Genomic DNA, 18679 nt, shown 5'->3' on the forward strand with positions numbered 1-18679 from the left:
ATCAGAAGTGGTTTATTTTCAAGACAGCCAATGGTAATTCGTAGTATTCTGTTCGTGGGGGTGGTATCCGACGCTGCTGCATCATCCCTTGCCTTGGCGGCGAAATGTGGAATGTGAAGTTATTCATCTAATGGGTTACTATTAGATTGAATGAAGTATGCTCTTATCGGATCATACGGCTATTGAAGCAAGCCTCAAATGCGCAGCTGCAGTCAGCTGTCCGCGCTAAGCTATGTTCATAAAGTAAGGCAAGGTGCATAATCTAATGCACAGCTTAGCATATCTCCTCTCCATATATTCCGTATGTTATCAGGTTATCTGCATATGTCTCGATACGGACAGCTCCGAGAAATCCAAATCTGGATTAACAATTGCTACTACATCTAGATCACATCAAATGCCAGGTAGCCTCAACTCACCTACCTGGGTACCTATATATATATAAGGTATATATATATTTACCTAATATTCTTAGTTCTCAATTCTCACTGTTCCCTGAAATTGAGTGATGTGAAATGGATACATGAGGCCTATGAGACTCACGAGACTTGAAGATGAGCTCAGGAAAGAAAAAGACAAACGCTGAAGTAGCCGCTGTTCAAGCCCGGGATGCTCTAGCGGTCATATTCGCCGTCCGTTTCGTAAACGCGCTCTGTGTCCGTACTTTCTTTCAGCCGGATGAATATTTTCAAGCTCTCGAACCAGCTTGGAACTTGGTATTCGGAAAAGACAGCGGAGCATGGATGACCTGGGTGTGTAGCTTTCAGATAACCCCCTTTTCGAACATCCCTTAACTATTTATGTTGTGTACATTTTAGACTTCACTTGGAAGCCTATAGCTAATATCTGAAAAAGGAATGGAAGCACCAGCTTCGATCATCTATCCACCCTACTATATTTGCCTTTGGATATTGGATCGTCCAGAACTTCCAAGGGTCAGGGATGTCTCCAGCAACCAAAGCTACATGGCTCCTTGCAGCGCCTAAGGTCTTACAGACTGGGTTTGCTGCCTTGAGCGATTGGTATTCATGGAGGCTTGCGGAGAGACTATACGGCCGTGGAAGTGCTGCTGCCTGGTCCGTTGTAAGTACTCCAATCATTTCAAATTCTCTATTACAAAGGTGACTCATAGTCATACGTAGCTGTTGATGGCATTGGCCAATCCCTGGCAATGGTATACATCGACGAGGACGTTCTCGAACTGCTTCGAGACAACCTTGACGGCTGCCGCTCTCTATTATTGGCCCTGGCAGCTTCTAGGTACGGAAGATGACGGAAATGCCGAATCCAAGTATTCATCAATTCCACTCTTCGAGACCTGGGGTCAAATTAACAAGTAAGTTAACAGTTCTGAGAAATAAGTCTTTTATACTAAACCGCGACCACGTAGTCTCCGATTGTCCCTGATACTAGCCGCATTCGCTGTTCTCTTGCGGCCAACCAATGTTTTAATATGGGTGGCTATTGGCACCCTCGCACTGACCAGAGCTACACTCGGTGGAAAATCACCACTTACTCTAAGAAACATCCTTATCATTTATAGGGAGGTAGTCCTTTGCGGGTGCGTAAACGACACCGTATCGTATATTTTCTTGTGATATCTAACCTTTATAGGTCCTTCGTTCTCGGATTGTCTTTAGTAGCTGACCGTCTATACTATGGAGAATGGACATTCCCCCCCTTAACATTCTTGCACTTCAATGTTGCGCAAGACCTCGCTAGCTTCTATGGGCAGAATGATTGGCATTACTATCTCTCCCAGGGTATACCGTTGTTAGGTACTACGATAACCCCGTTCATCCTACAAGGCCTATACAAATCTCTAGACTCAGAGAGCTCAAACTGGCCAGTTACAACATCTAACGCTTTGAAAGCACTATCCTTCGTGGTCTTCACAAACATATCCGCCTTGTCGTTTGTGTCCCATAAGGAAGTTCGCTTTATCACGCCTCTCCTTCCGGCCTTCCATATCTTGGCTGCACCCCATATTGCGTCCTTTTTCACCACGTTAACAAATGCTGCCTCTGCTAGCTCAACGCCAACGCTGGGGTGGAAGCGGACACCTTTACTTCTAGGAGGTCTACTTATCAATATTATCATTGGCGGCTACCTCTCCTATTTCCATGCTGCCGCACCTATCAAGGTGGTGGACTATTTGCGTAACGAATTCGAACACATTCACCCCAAGCACCTTGAAATTCCGCAACCAGCGAACGTAACTGTGGACGATGACTTCTCGCAAGAGCTCTTCGCGCTTTTCCTGACTCCTTGCCACGCCACGCCGTGGCGTTCTCACCTTGTCTACCCGGCTCTGCGCGCGCGTGCTCTAACCTGCGAGCCGCCTTTGCATACCTCGCCAAAGTCCCCACAGCGCCAGATATACAAGGACGAGACGCGTCGCTTCTACGCGGACAAGGTTGGCTTCCTGGAGGAACTGTGGCCGGCGGATGGTCCCGGCGAGGACATGGCGAGATATATTGTCGGGTACGAGGGCATCGGTTCTGCGCTGCACGAATACTTCGACTTCTCGGGTCCCGGTCGCCGACACAAAGTCGAGCTGAAGCGAGTGTGGGATTCGTGGAATGGGCTCTTCACGGATGATGATAGGAAGTCGGGACGTTTGGTGGTGTGGGCTACGGGTTACTACGATAAGGTGTTGCCCGTAGAGCCGTAAGTTGAATGGCCCACTGGATGGGTTGGATTAGGTACCTATATAGGGTGGGCGAACTGTACATTATACAAAATTTTGATAGCTGGTAGGAGGAACTTATACGCCGCAACATAAAGGACACACGGCTATTCTTTACTTATGCTCCGCACCTACACTCGTAGGGACCTAAGTCTATATTGGAATCTATAGTCAAGTAGATACTTAGCCCAGGACCTGAGACTTTATGCTCGTACGCAATTCAGTAAGGTGTCCTAATTGACGTTATGACTTGGAGCACGATCAATCCGAGTTTGAAGACTATACGTGATCTCACCGTTTACGCCCCTAAACTTAGGGCCGAGGAATCAGAGTTGAATATCTACATAACAAGCAGGCCTACAAAACGAGCAAGTAGCAACAGCCATTATCAAGACCAACACATGTATACACTAATTTTCACAGGATATAGCATATCAAGTCGATGTTCATCAGTTGCCTAATGCCACCGAACAAGCTCCATAGGTAATCAACAAAGCCGGCCGATTGTTCTGAACGCACACTACGATAGGACCCAAGTATAGTAGCCAACCACCGAATCAAATTAGTGTCCGGATGGTAGTATCTATGCCAAATACGTATATGCGCCTCCTTCTCGTTCAAGGTAATCTTTCTCGATCAGTCTGGTGGGATGTTAGTGTAAAATCCAGCAATATGCACGCTCATATCGGACAACTTACTTTTCGATGTTCTTCTTAATCTCGGCCGGCTCAATAGCGCCTCGGCTCTTGGTCTGGTTGATTACCTCCGCGACGAGGTTGGCGTGGGTCATGGTCTTGCGGCTCTTCATGATTCTTACAATCGCGGCCTGACACTCGAACTGTCTATCTTGGGCAACCCGCTCGTGAGTCTCTTGGTTCTCCTCTTTCGTCTCCTTGAGTTGAATCTGGTTAATCTTTACACGGTATTTGGGGTCGGAGAAAGCCTTGTTGACGGTGAAAGTATCCGTCGGGTTTACATCTCGCCCTTTTGGATGCTTCGTAAGAACGCGGGTTTTCCCGCACGCTAAAGACTGCAAGGTACGATCGAGATCTGGCCCACTCAGGCCAGTATTCTCTGCAATCTGCTGGTAAGTCAGGAGTCCATCCGGCTTATCCTCGATTTGGTTAAATAGCGTCAACACGACAGCTTGATACGCGCTGACTAGTAATTCCTTTGACCCTTTCCCGAAACGTGCCTTAACAACACAGTGACCAAGCGAATGTTTCCACGTAAGACGCCTTCCTGTGTGTTTGTTGGTATAGTATGCTTCAAAGCGCTCGATTTGTACCGCGACATCATCAGGCAGAATAAGCTGAGTATCTGGATATGTTGGCCATGCTGCGGCAGACAGGATACTCACGTTAAGATCTAAGCTGCTCTTGCCGTGTCCGGTTCCCTCGCACCAAGATTTATACGAAGTCATCTCGTCGCGTGCGATCTGCTGATCTTTGAACATTTGCTCCAAGTTGTGGGTGAAGTTGGAACCACACTCGTTCTTCAACTTTGCAAGCATGCTTCTCTCCGCATCTGCACTGGCGCTGCGGCCCATCAGGAGGCGTCGTGCCAAGTCTTGTTTATAAAACGCCTCGAAGACGTCTTTGCCTTCAATAAATCGGAACAACTCTAGGGCGTGGTCTAACTGCCTGTCCAATTCGGCATCCTCGTCACCGGTACTCGCCAGTCCGCTTTGCTCGGCATCGACACGGTCTTGGGCATCAGAGAGCAGTGATTTTGGTAGAGTTTTCAACCCACCCCTGAGCAACATGTCAATATACTTTGCAATCATCTCACCAACCTTGGAAGTCCCAGTCTTCCAGGCAGACAGAACTTTCCGATCGTTGATGAAGCTACCAAATGCCTGTCGCATACTATAAGTAAATTCGTCGTCTCTATTAAAAGCGTCTCGAATCATCAGGTCTAAAGATCGTCTGAACTCGAGTAATCGGACGACCATTTCGTCGCCCCTAGAAGTGTCGTTAACGATCGTTGCGCCTGCTTCCCTTATGTATTCTTCCCATGGCTGTTTTAGCCTCTTCTGTATGCCGGATAATCGCAAGAGGTCATATAGAGCCTTCATAGAATCCAGAGCATTCTCATCTAGGAGCTTGCTAATGCTGCCACCGTCAAGAAGTTTTTCGGAATAGCTATCGATTAGAATTGTATGAGCATCATCCATTAATTGCCTTTTCGTAGTGCTGTCAAAATTGTATGCATTGCAACGGTAATCTTCACGCGCAATGAGCTTCTCACAGCTAGAAATATAAGCCTTGAGGGATGCGCTGCTTTGTTCATTGGCGAATTCCTCGAAATATTTCTTGGAAGCATCTAGGAAGCGTCGCTCGAATGACTTCCCATAGATGTTCAGGATATGGAGCATCGAAATAGAATCTCGTAGCAGAGCTGGATCAAACCGAGCATCGGCTCTCCGATCATAGTCTACCAGATCACACATCCCAGCGAGCGTCTTAGCACCTGGGCTGGGACTTAGCGGCTGCGAAGCAACAAATACCGTTCTCCTAAATAGCGTTATGGCCATATCGTTAATTTGTTGGAACTCCTTGCTGCTTAATAAAAATGACCGATCGAGGTAGCTGAATACGGAACGAATTGTGGTCTAGATATACATATTACATATTAGTTTTTCAAGGACTTTCACGATGATATAGTAGTACCTACCGATTGAGCGTTCCATATGACCCAATGTTTGTAGGTGCTTTTCAACACTTCAACGTTAGAGGAACCAGCTTCCGCCACTATAGATCTCTGAAGATCGTTCTTCAAGTAGGTTTCGCATTTTTCCCGTAGCGTCTCATACAGTTCTCTAGATGCTCCATGTCTACATAGATCTTCTACCCCTCGGTAAAGTCTTTCGAGTGGTTGGCGGGGTTGTTTCTGTTCAAATATGGCTTGAAGGGCTTCAAGTAACTCTTTTCTCGTGGCATCGTAATATTTCTCAAGGTCATTAGTTCGTGAGGTCGTTCGTAGATTCTTGATAGCAAGCTTCTTTGCGCCCTTATGGGGTTGGAAAGCAGTAGGAGGCTTCGTCAGATCGACGATTTCGGGCCATTTGCCCGCCACCTTGCTCATTCTCGGAACAACTGAGTCAGATGTACTGTTTAGTTTGGTACGCTTCTGATCGGGTCGACTTTCGGATTGTTGTCGAGAATGAGTGCCAGTGGCACCGGCTGGCTTGCGTTTCAACGGGGTCGCGAATGAAGAGGACGATCCGTCGCGTGGCGAGCTTCCTGGTGAATGCATGGACCTGGGGAGGCCCTGCAACTACCTGAATAGTCACGCAGGCCTGGATCGGAAGAACAGGTGGGTATTATTATTGATCTTCAATAACAACAGGTGGTGAATTTATCTTACAACTTTGACCTGTCGTTATATTATCTGGTGTAATATGAGGTAGCTAAAGTGTTGGAGGAGACTGAATGTGTTTAAAGTCAAGATTAAGGACTTATCCTGAGGTAGTATGCATGTACTTACGTAGTATGGGCACTATCGTGCTTATCGTGCTTATCGCAGGCGGAAGCTCGCATCGCGGTACAGCGTGTAGGTATCTAGACAGCTAATGCATTGGAACAAAGCGCCGACAGTCGGCTAAGGATTGCGGGGCTTAACTCCGTCTTGGCACCCTTATCCGCTATGCATGAGGCTCTACATACATACATCCGAATTTGACTATCGAATAAAGTGCTCCACTGCTTAGTACTTTGAAGCTAAGAGGTACATAGAAGCAATTGCTTGGGATATTAGATAACTTCTATGCTTGTAAGCTCATAAAATATCTTAATGTACTAATTAAGTGTATAGGTATACATTATTCTTTCTTCTTGTGATGTTAACATTATTACATTGTGCTAAGTGAAAGAGATGGGTTTCTCTGTATATAGTCAGTTTTAATTACGATTGGTAGTAGACGTGCATAATAAGTTCTAGAACCCCGGTCTTGGCTCGGGTCGGAAAAGACAACATCAATACGATAGTACCTAGCCTAACTTGATGTACCTAATCATGCACCCAGATGCCTGGTTAGTAGGCAACTGCCTAGCTTACTATTTTGTACATGACGACGTAGAAGCTTCCAAACTAAACTCCGGTTGAAAGGCCGTCATTCCCCTGCACTAAGTTTTCTAAACCGACATTTCTAAACCGACATCACCACTTACGACTTTTGGTGCTTAGTAATCCATTTAACTAATCCATCCCATCTAATCCATTCGCAGTCTTTTTAACTTCCGTCAAAACCACACCTTATTGCGCAATTGGGGTTACTACCTACTTATTCATCTATACTATGATCTTTGTCATCCGAACTTCAACTTAACGCGGTAATGCGGTTCGGTGACCAGTCTCAACAGGTCCTCCAATTGACCGGGTCCTTCACGGGCTACCGGCCTATCCACGAACTCGGAAAGGGTTATCTCAGCGCGACAAAAGATTTCAAACAGCCATTATGCGGTAATGAAGAGGGATGGGGTCCTCTAAGCCCCTTTCGTTACGATTTTACGCCTTGCTTCATCGATATATGGGTGTTTGCTGTTGCTGTCTTCGGTATCCTCGGCGGAGCTTTAGCGGTGTGGTATGTTTTAAAGAAAAGAAAGCCTGCTGAGGTTTCTAAGGATTGGCATTTCTGGTTAAAACAGGTAGGTTTAAAACTTAAACTTCTCCTGAAGCTAATAGCCCTCTGCCCTCTGGAAGAAGGGCGTTGTATATTTACTAATTATTTTCTGTAGTCACTCCTAGTTCTCATTATCGCCGATGCCGTCGTCCAGCTCGCCATCCAGATCATCAACTTCCCGGGAATATGGCATGGCGATTTTCGCGTTCTTACGACGATCGCTACCATCGTCTCGCTCGGCGTCATTTTCGCAATTCAGTGGCTCGAACACGATCGCATGAGGAATGCTAACGGCGTAGCTCTGTTCTATTGGTTATTCCTCCTAATCGCGTATGCTGTAAAGTTAAGATCCTTGATTTCTCAGCAGTTATACGACAACAACCTTCCATACTTCGTTGCATATACTGTCGGTTTTGGTCTCTCTGCTGTTGAATTCGCAATCGAATGGCTCTGGCCCAAGAATACAAGCACGTACGAGGCATTGATAGATGAAGAAGGAGAGGAATGTCCAGTGGAATATGCAACTGTATTCTCTCGTCTTACTTTCTCGTGGATGACTCCATTGATGAAGCATGGATATAAGCAATATCTCACGGAGGAAGATCTTTGGGGGCTCTCCCCTAGCGACAAGACCTCTGCGACTGGAGATAGCTTTGAAAAAGCATGGAAATACCAATTAGAACACAAAAGCCGTCCTAATCTATGGATAGCATTATTTCAAGCCTACGGTGGACCTTATATGCTTGCCGCTGTGTTCAAAGTTGTCAATGACCTAGCAGCTTTCTCCCAGCCTCAACTTCTACGTTTACTTATTAGCTTCGTCGATTCTTATGGTGAAGGAAAGGAGCCCCAGCCACCTATCAAAGGTGCTGCCATCGCCATCGCCATGTTTTTCGTCGCGTGTTTGCAGACCAGCATGATTGTAAGTTCGGCGTAAGATATCATAAAGTACCTCTTTATTAACAAGTCTTAGCACCAATACTTTCAGCTTGCCTTCGCGACAGGTATGCGTATCAAGTCGGGTTTAGCGTCAGCCATCTACAAGAAATCGCTGAGGCTCTCGAATGAAGGGCGCTCTACAAAGACAACCGGAGATATCGTTAACTATATGGCAGTCGACGCACAACGTCTTCAAGATCTAACCCAGTTTGCGCAACAAGTTTGGTCCGCTCCCTTCCAGATTACGATTTGCATGATCTCGCTGTACCAACTTGTAGGCTGGTCTATGCTTTCTGGCATTGGTGTGATGATCATTATGATTCCTATCAACGGTTTTATCGCGAGATATATGAAGCGCCTACAAAAGACACAGATGAAGAACAAAGATGCACGAAGTCGTCTCATTGCTGAAATTATCAACAACATGAAAAGCATTAAGCTCTATGCTTGGAGCACAGCTTTTATGAACAAATTAAACTTCGTCAGAAATGATCTCGAACTCAAGAACCTTCGTAAGATTGGTGCCGGTCAAGCATTTGCCAATTTTACCTGGTCCACGACTCCATTTTTAGTATCATGCTCAACCTTCGCTGTTTTCGTCTGGACGCACGATATTCCATTGACAACTGATATTGTGTTTCCCGCCCTGGCGCTATTCAACCTTCTAACTTTCCCGCTTGCTATTCTCCCCATGGTTATCACCTCTATCATCGAAGCTAGTGTTGCGGTCGGCCGCCTGACGGATTATCTTATCGCGGAAGAGATCCAGCCCGATGCCATCATCGTTGGCCCGCCGGCAGAAGAACCAGGCGACGAGGCGGTCGTTATCCGGAACGGGACGTTCTCATGGAATCGCCACGAGACAAAGTATGTTCTCAGGGACATTAATTTCAGCAGTCGCAAAGGGGAGCTCACGTGCGTGGTCGGCAGAGTTGGTTCCGGAAAGTCCTCTCTGTTGCAGAGTATCTTGGGCGATTTATGGAAGATCGAAGGTGAGGTACGCGTTCACGGTTCGATAGCATATGTCGCCCAGCAGCCGTGGATTATGAATGCAACTGTAAAGGAGAACATTATATTCGGGCATCGATACGACTCCAGTTTCTACGAAAAGACGGTTAAGGCATGCGCATTACTTGCTGATTTCACGCAGCTACCCGACGGGGATGAAACTGTCGTCGGTGAGAGAGGTATCTCCTTGAGCGGTGGACAAAAGGCTCGAGTCGCTTTGGCACGAGCGGTATATGCACGGGCTGATATTTACCTCCTGGACGACTGCTTGTCCGCAGTAGATTCTCATGTGGGTAGACATATCATCGATCACGTACTAGGTCCAAAAGGTCTCCTCAGTTCTAAGTGCAGAATCTTGGCTACCAATGCTATCTCAGTTCTCCCCGTGGCCGACTACATATACCAACTTAAAGATGGTGAGATCGTTGAGAGCGGTACTTTCCGCCAGTTGGTGGCTATGAAAGGGGGCATTGCAGAGCTCGTCAAGTCTTCTGGCCAGGAATCTGGAACAGCTTCTTCGGTATCTAGTTCCGAGGGCTCGGGAAGTGAAACCTCTACTTATATCGAAGCAGAAAACAATCAAGACAAGGAAGAAATTGAAGAATCTCAGGAAGGTATCGCTGAACTGGCACCCATTAAAACTGGACCTTCTACAAGCTCGGCCGCGCAGAAGCGGAAAGGCAGTATGTCGACTTTAAGACGCGCAAGTGCGGCTAGCTTTAGGGGACCCAGAGGCAAACTAGGCGATGAAGAGGACCCTAATTATAAGACTAAGCAAGCTAAAGAGCATTCGGAGCAAGGCAAAGTGAAATGGGATGGTATGTATTCCCCCTCCGCAAATGCCTCGTGCAGTATCAGATTAGAAGGCTGACTGTTGATAGTCTATATGGAATATGCGAAGACTAGCAACCTGGTCGCCGTGGGTATCTACCTTTTCACTCTGATTACAGCACAAACAGCGCAGATCGGTAAGTTCGAATCCTGCCTCTATTAGGCAATCTTGAATTAATACGTACGGTGATTGCTGACAACTATTCAGGCGGAAGCGTCTGGCTGAAAAATTGGTCAGAGGTGAACGGAAAGGTCGGCGGCAACCCTGAGGTTGGAAAATACCTCGGTATCTATTTCGCTTTCGGTGTTGGCGCTTCTGCGCTGACTGTTGTTCAAACGTTGATCTTGTGGATATTCTGTTCCATTGAAGCCTCGCGAAAACTTCACGAGAGAATGGCGACAGCCATCTTTAGGTCACCGATGTCATTCTTTGACACTACCCCGGCAGGTCGAATTTTAAACCGTTTCTCGAGCGATATCTATAAGGTGGATGAAGTCTTAGCCAGAACCTTCAATATGCTTTTCGTAAATCTGGCTCGTTCCGGGTTTACACTGGTCGTCATCTCCGTCAGCACTCCCGCCTTCGTCGCATTAATCATACCACTGAGCTTGGTGTACTATTGGGTGCAGCGGTACTATCTCAGAACATCACGAGAACTCAAGCGATTGGATAGTGTCAGCCGCAGTCCCATCTATGCACATTTCCAGGAGTCACTTGGTGGCATTAGCACAATCCGGGCGTACCGACAACAGGTCCGTTTCGAGCTAGAAAACGAATGGCGTGTTGACTCAAACTTACGAGCCTACTTCCCGTCCATCAGTTCAAACAGATGGTTAGCGATCCGATTAGAGTTCCTCGGGGCCGTTATTATCCTCGGTGCAGCGGGATTCTCCATTATCTCCGTTACGAACCATAGCGGTCTGAGCGCTGGCATGGTGGGCTTGGCTATGTCGTACGCTCTACAGATCACAACATCATTAAACTGGATCGTTCGCCAAACGGTGGAAGTGGAGACAAATATTGTATCTGTGGAACGAGTCCTCGAGTATGCACGCCTACCAAGCGAAGCCCCCGAAATTATCCCCGGACACAGGCCTCCAGTCGCCTGGCCCGCGCACGGAGCTGTTAAGTTCCACAACTTCAGTGCTCGCTATCGCCCGGGCTTAGACTTGGTACTGAAGAATATCAACTTGGATATCAAGTCTCATGAGAAAATAGGTGTGGTAGGACGAACCGGAGCTGGCAAGTCCTCGTTGACTTTGTCCCTTTTCCGTCTGATCGAGCCGGACACCGGTTACATAAGCATAGACGATCTCAACACATCTACGATTGGATTATTAGACTTGAGACGACGTCTTGCCATTATTCCCCAAGACGCAGCTCTGTTTGAAGGTACAGTTCGGGACAACTTGGATCCAGGCCACGTTCACGACGATACAGAACTTTGGAGCGTTCTAGGTGAGTGTCGCATTAATCCCACCCACTCCGATTCGCGCCGCAGGGCGGAAAGAACACATGCGCCCGCGTTACTCGGTCTAGGCCAGTCATCTCCCACCATCTCATTTGTACTAACATATCGTTTCTCATAGATCATGCACGATTAAAGGAGCACGTAGCAACCATGGAAGGCGGATTAGAGGCTAAGATCAATGAAGGAGGTACGTCGGTGATTCACGCTTTCTTTCGGCTCTTGCTCCCCCCTCGATTATTCTCCCTGTCCCTCCGGCAACTTGCAGCTGTGCGCCCTCGTACGGCGGCAAGCGAGACACGTTTTGGCATGTTGATAATCTACTGCCTGCTTGCCGCTCCGCCAATTCTCAGCTAGGCCCCTGCATAATCGCCAGGTTTTTGCAAAACCTGGTGGTATCTCAGTCACTTAGCCACAACTGTGGTCACGTTGTCGTGTTTGATATGTTGGACTAACACGCTTATTTACACAGGATCGAACTTGTCAGCCGGTCAACGACAGCTTGTCTCTTTAGCACGTGCGATGCTCACGCCGTCAAACATCCTCGTGCTGGATGAGGCGACAGCAGCGGTTGACGTGGAGACAGACGCCATGTTACAGAATACGTTACGCTCTGATCTCTTCTCACACCGCACTATCATCACGGTTGCCCACCGCATTAATACTATCCTCGACAGCGACAGAGTAGTAGTCCTCGACAAGGGCGAGGTAGTTGAGTTTGATACACCGCAAGCGCTTATCAAGAAACAAGGTGTGTTCTACAGCTTGGTCAAACAAGCCGGACTAGATACAGAGTAGACTACGCGTCATGTTGGATGGACCGTTTGTAGTCTTTCGGGTTATTACATACCCCAAGTGAGCATTTGAGTTATTACAAAAATTGAATCATGCATTTAAGTTAGTAGGGGTTGTAGGAGCATAGCTTGTATATAGAATACTACGTTAGAAAAACAACGGCAGACTAAAAGAATAATAAAAGGGGAATTGTTCGGAATACTAGTCTAGGTCTGATATGTTTCCGAGTACACAAAACTTAACCGCAGGCCGAATAATAATTACCGAAGATGATTATATTCTAGAGGTAAGGTACATGCATGGGTCAGTACTTATCTGTTGACCTATTCGGGGTTCAGCGTGAATATCTTATAAGAGCGTGACGTATTTAGATCGTCATAGTTGCTTTCGAAGGTACGGATTACGAAAGGAGAGATGCATACCTACCATGCACGTTACAAACACATCTCGCACAATAATACAATCTAGGTAATTCCTTCATCAACGCCGGCAGCAACTAAGTGGACCAATGGCGTGAGATAGCGAGAGAGACGATAGCTGCGTTTGTCTGGGTGATGTCGCAACGGGGCTGGTTAGGCAGGCTAGCTGGCTGGCTGATCGGCGTTTGCCCACTTTCTTATTATTACTCTGGCTGATGATGAGGATGAGGATGATGATGATGCCTTACTTACGGACTACCTACCTACCTACCTAACTATCCTGTCCCTTTCTCTCCGCTCTGTTACCTATTCCCTTTTCCCGTATCTTGCCGCGCCAGCTCTGTGCGTCTGCTTGCATGCCGCCGTCCTATCTGGCCGCGGCATGTATTACCAAAGTTTCTTGGGGGGTGGCTTGGCGGGGGACGAAAGAAGGCGTTCCTCGACTTTTTTCTTTTTTTCTCTCTCTCTCTCTCTTTTTGTCTTTTTTTTTTATGGCCATGTGTAGATAGATCGGTACTACTCGTTCGCAAGGTGTAAGTCAGTTCTCTGGTTATGTATGTAGAGGTTCTAAGCATGGCGCTGTGTTTCTGTCGCGCAGAGCAGAAGACGGTGAGGGAGAGGGAGAGAGAGAGAGTAGCGGATTAAGCGACTAATTTCAACGGTTATGCATTATCATATTTGCTTTATGTCTTCTGTGTTCCTCTTAGTTCTTTGCCCTATGTTGTGCCTCAAACATCGAGTTCGAAATAACCTGATATGAGGTTGATGTATGTAGTGCGTACAGTGCGTGTGACGCGTACGTAGAGTTGGCATTACTACCTACCTACCTCATACATAGTATACTATTAGAGTCGAAGCTACTCGCCGGTCGTTTAGATGATTTACCATATCCAGTATCTAACATCTACATTAGCAGCACTCCATTTTATCACATACCTGGTACTTATGGGAACACTCTTAAGGGGAGGGATTCGATGGACTGGATGGAGATGGAGCAAAAGACTAATACATACATAGATGAGCCGTTTTTAGCGACGTTACACGGCCTATGCCGTCCGCACATGGCTAACCTTATTCAGCTTGCTACCTATAACCGAGTACATGCTCGTACATGAGACTTGCATATATACATGGAATATACATCCATGTACACGAATGTGGGTAGAATATTCAATTTCCCGTCGGGGACAGCAATGACCGCCGCAGCGGCACGTCCGTTGCGGGGAGGCGAGTGGGGAAGTTGTTTCTCTGAGAGAATCTTAGAATGGTAACTCACATATACCTTCATACCTTTCTTTATCTTTCTTACTTATTTTGTCCGTTTGTTGTATGTATATACATCTGTATAGTTAATCTATAGAGACTCAATCTATATACCAATCTATAAGTCTATATGTAAGATACTTATAACTATAAGTACTTACACACCTACATATTACCTACCAATAGCACCTAATGTAGATGTAATGTAAATAATATATATGTAATGTATTTATTGGCTGGTGGTGTCGTCCTTCTAATTGGTATCTTCTTCTCCCGAAGATTTTGTTATATATAAAAAAGGCTTGGCGCAAAGTGCTGCCCTCGACATCACATCTCAATCGAGATCCGTGATACAAGCTTCTACTGATAGGTGATAGGATTAAGTACCCAGGGGTTTATTTTTGCGGTTATAATTGCCCTACCCTCTCGCCCTTCTCGAAGACTTGTAGTTTCACCGAAAACCCCTCTTTCTCGGATCGACCTGCAGCGATTACACTTGCTAACTCCACTGTACAGTTACCTGCCTACTAGACTCGCCTACCTGTATATCGTAGACATGTAGGCGCGTAGGCGAGAGGGGAAACAATACCTATGGCTGACTGATCCGTTGTTGGCTTAACACTTAGTACATACATAGTAACCATGTGCTCGCTTCCCAGCGTCATCTCAGACACGGGGTCATGCAACCGTGGTCCAAAACGGACTGGCAAAGTCTAGGCAAGCTACCAAGGATATAAACGACAGACATACAGCATGCGGCCCATCTGTCGTGTAACGTCAAGGGTTCCCGAAAAAGAGGAGGGGGGACCCCTTGTCGACGCCACTTATACTGCAGCCCTCGACTGGTTGGGACTGGTTGGGACAGGCTGGGACAGGCTGGAAGTGGGAAAAGAAAGAAAGGCATGGAAGGGAAAATCGAAGATGAGAAGGGGGCAGCCAAGAAAGTAGAAGGAGAGAAGCTGGACAATCCCATATTCAATGGACACCTAAGCGGCCTGGACTCGGACAAGATGGATTAGGTATAAGGCAATAAAGTAGCCATTCTTTTACTATTTAGTACGTAGGCGCTGCTGGCGATTTATTAGATACAGTAATACGCGAGAGTTAAAGTACGTACACGTACGCAGCGTAGTATTATGCGGTGAGAGAATCTTCATCCACCCAATGTCAAAGATGGTGATGTGTGCATACATACATGGCATGTAACACCATACCCTTATTGTGTCGGCGCGGCCTTGGGCGACGAGACAACCTGTCACAGCTTGCTTGGTAGCTGGACGCGCTCTTGTAAGAGAGGAGAGGGTTTATCTTAATCAGAGCCGTAATCCGGTTTCCAGGTTAGTCCAACGATGAGCAAGTATACCAATCCTTTCGCTATACGCAACCTTTACCCAACTAGCACAAGCTCGAGATCACGTTAAATGACCACCGCCGGACTACCTAAGTTAGGTATAATAGTGAAAATTCCAGTCGCGAAACAAGCCGGTTCATACTTACCTAGGTATTTATTGAACTATACTTTTAATACATGTTCGTATTGTTCCTTTGTTACACAGGTTTTCATCTTATATATGTAGGTACCTATATATATATATATATATTTAATTATTATGCAATCTCCTCAAGTCCTTATTGAATACTCGTCTAGCTCCTTTAAATATTCCAGTTAGACAAGCTAGGTATAAGAAGTGACGAGATGAATCGGGGTAATCGCTGGTTACGTTATTCGAAATCTGCTGTCATTATGGGAGGGAATTTGGCCCCTTGGACCGGCTCAGGGTCGGATACTTGGATCTTCTCACATACATTACCGATCTAATGCGAGAAGTCACAAGAAGACCCCTGCAGGATCTAGGCAGTTCCCTGCCGAGCACGTTTGGCCAAGTACTGCCCTCCACTAGTCCAGTAGCCTTACGGATTAGGTCAAAGTAGACGTTTTTCCCGACTGTGGCGTCTTTGGGACACACTCTTTCGAGCCCAGTGGAGTGGTTGAACGCCACGGTTGCTGACACCTGCGGCATATGCTGGGAGAGCAAGGAGATTCTCCATCGTAATTAGCTGTCATGTTCACCACTACTGCTCGCATTGACTCAATAGTTCGCTGTCAGCGGCCAACCTGCTGTCAGTAGGAGTGGACGACGGCCTAATTAAGGAAGGCTTATGGTAAAAGTAGAAAGATCATCTTTTTACTCTTTTTCGCCGGTCGTAATCCTGGCCCACTACTGTGACGTCTCAACGTTGTAACGTTGCGAAGAAGAAAGAAGAAAAAAAGAACCCATGTGATGCTAGGGATTTGCAATCCGGTGCTTTTGCGCGGTGGATAAGGGTTCCAAATTCATGTTGGTTGTGGAGTTTATACGTGACCATTTCGCCCTAACCACTGGGCTTGGGAATTCGGATGAGAAAAGGGAACTAAAATCCGAAAGGGATGTTCTTGGTTGGGCGAGATCGACCCGATACTTCGGTAGACAGGCGGGGCCGTGGATCGATCGTATCATCAGGCGTTTATTGCACACAAAAGGCGCCGGGGAGCAGACCCTAGGGTAATAGTTGAAAGGTTCGTTAGATTACAATACAAAGAATGGTAGCCAAAAAAGGGTTGCTTGTCAGCGCCCCTATGCGGGTTGCGAGGTATATGCCAGCAGACAGCCAATTGGATTTAAACCATGTGAGATACATACTGTCATACCTGTACCTACCTCCTATTCAAGCTCATCCCCCAGGGGGGCGTGCAAACAGTCAACACTAATGAAAACTAAATGATTACTCTCCGGTCGATAAGCTTCTAGAGTAGGTCATGAGCGAACTAGAACCCGAGCCAGAGGTTCTGGGAAACATTCAAGTAATTAATGTGGTCGTGGTGAGTTATGAGGTCCAGAACTCCAATAGACATACACGTAGGGACTCTGTCGAGGCGGATAGGCCCTAAAAAAGCAAAGACAGTTACAACGCTGTGACGGTTTCACGTAAACGAGACAACTTAAGTCCTCCCACCTTCAGCAGTAAACCTAACGCAAGCCATTCACAGGCTAGCAAAAGAAAGACACGATTGAGGTAATCGTATCGCAAGCAACGATCTGCGAGGTCCGGCACGCCGTTGAGACATGCCAAAGTGCCGCTGGAATCATTCCGGACGCCTGGTCCCTGTTGGATAATCGATACTTACATGCGTAGGAATACGGGTATGGCGCCGTTCATTTCGCATGCTGACACGAGCGTCCCTAGTTCTTTGACCCACGGCAGAGTAGGTAGGTAATTACCAGAATGGACAGGTAGAGAGGACGATCGAGATCGCGCCGGCATGGTACTAGTCGATTGTGCATGGCAGGGCGAGAAGCCTCCTTGGAGATATTTCCAACAAGTTGCTCCGCCGGTTCACCCAAAAATCCACTACGTCCGAGTGAAAAGCGTGCGGCGGTCGGCCCGAAGCACGTGTAGGTAGATGAAATCGGGGTTCTAAGCGAGCAAGGCAGAGGAATGGTTTAAGAGTTAGGTGTCGGACCCGTTGATCTTCGAATTGCTAATGTGTCAGGCGTTGCGAGTCATTCTGTACCACTTATACGTACTCAGCTTCGTTGAAAGATCGTATGTAGGTATTATTAGGTGACGTGCGGTGGAACTTGTGCCGAGGCGGCAAGGGCCATATACATACACAGTATGTAGTATATCATCAGAAAAGCAATATAATAGTGTAATAGCAGGGTTGTTACCGGAGGAAAAGCAGTGTTGGTTAGCCTTGGGGTGGTGGCGTATGTATTAACGGGTTGATCGTTTATCTGCCCTTTATTTGCTGGTATCTCTATATGCTGCAGTGGTTTCGAAACACTCATCACATTGATGACAGTCAGGGGAGACGCACGTACTCGCATCTTCACATCAGCACCTGATACCTATTCCCACTCTAAGCCTTCCCTGCGGCGTGATGGTGCATTCGAATAGATATGTATCTAATACTATGCAGAATACTATGCAGAGAAGTACCTTCACGGTCAACAATGCAACCTTGTTAAATACATGTAAATACATGTAGTTAATACGTCTCAGTTATGCATAAATATTCAACCCCAGAATGCATCCTCCTTGCTCTAGTTGATACTTTGTGGCTTGTAGGTTTGCCTTTAGTGATATTGAGAAGACAACCTAAGTCTCAGGAGGCTCGACTAGGACGAATGAGACTTTGATCAATAAGATGAATAGGTAAAACTAAACATGCCAGCCTTCTTAGGGTGATCCTTGTAACCTCCTCAGCTTTACGCGAACCTACAGAAGTACCTATAGCCAAAGCCCCGATCATTGTACATATATGTACCATTCAGTCAGGTTGATAGATCCAGATCTTCAAGTTTTCCGAAAAACCCCCACATAACGAAAGTGACGAGTTAGAATAAAGCACGCCTCATTTACCCGGATGCATCATTGCTCGCCCGCAGATTCGAGAAATCTGTGCTGATGCGGAGAGGAACACAAGCATAAATCAGAAACTAGTAACGAACTGCAATGGTTGATGGCGCCCCCATGATGCTAATGATGGGCAGGTGACGCGTTGTTTGGGCCTCTTTTTCACATCTATACCTAATACCAGACCAAGAGACGGAGCGACGGAGCGTTTGTATTTTCCTCTCATGTGCTATTCGATACCGTA

At 46.7% G+C, this 18679-nt stretch overlaps 3 protein-coding genes across 3 annotated transcripts; 2 read left to right on the plus strand and 1 right to left on the minus strand.

The window, feature by feature from the left end:
* The first annotated feature begins 342 nt into the window (after positions 1 to 342).
* Positions 343 to 2906, plus strand: F5Y00DRAFT_231426 (glycosyltransferase family 22 protein). The gene is made up of 5 exons (XM_048007022.1): positions 343 to 752; positions 856 to 1083; positions 1143 to 1336; positions 1391 to 1561; positions 1615 to 2906. The coding sequence occupies exons 1-5, from the start codon at positions 555 to 557 to the stop codon at positions 2672 to 2674; spliced, it is 1851 nt and encodes a 616-aa protein (XP_047866935.1). The 5' UTR covers positions 343 to 554; the 3' UTR covers positions 2675 to 2906.
* Positions 2907 to 2980: 74 nt separating this feature from the next.
* On the minus strand, positions 2981 to 6124 carry F5Y00DRAFT_231427 (Cullin-domain-containing protein). The gene is made up of 3 exons (XM_048007023.1): positions 5366 to 6124; positions 3388 to 5303; positions 2981 to 3330 (listed from the first exon to the last, which is right to left on the minus strand). The coding sequence occupies exons 1-3, from the start codon at positions 5945 to 5947 to the stop codon at positions 3273 to 3275; spliced, it is 2556 nt and encodes an 851-aa protein (XP_047866936.1). The 5' UTR covers positions 5948 to 6124; the 3' UTR covers positions 2981 to 3272.
* Positions 6125 to 6820: 696 nt separating this feature from the next.
* On the plus strand, positions 6821 to 12542 carry F5Y00DRAFT_231428 (P-loop containing nucleoside triphosphate hydrolase protein). Its single transcript, XM_048007024.1, has 7 exons — positions 6821 to 7338; positions 7429 to 8235; positions 8287 to 10078; positions 10142 to 10228; positions 10300 to 11550; positions 11682 to 11750; positions 12033 to 12542. The coding sequence occupies exons 1-7, from the start codon at positions 7027 to 7029 to the stop codon at positions 12356 to 12358; spliced, it is 4644 nt and encodes a 1547-aa protein (XP_047866937.1). The 5' UTR covers positions 6821 to 7026; the 3' UTR covers positions 12359 to 12542.
* The last annotated feature ends 6137 nt before the right edge of the window (positions 12543 to 18679 follow it).

Source organism: Daldinia vernicosa (genome assembly GCF_022497035.1).
Source record: "Daldinia vernicosa strain CBS 139.73 unplaced genomic scaffold F5Y00scaffold_12, whole genome shotgun sequence".
Lineage (NCBI taxonomy): Eukaryota > Fungi > Ascomycota > Sordariomycetes > Xylariales > Hypoxylaceae > Daldinia > Daldinia vernicosa.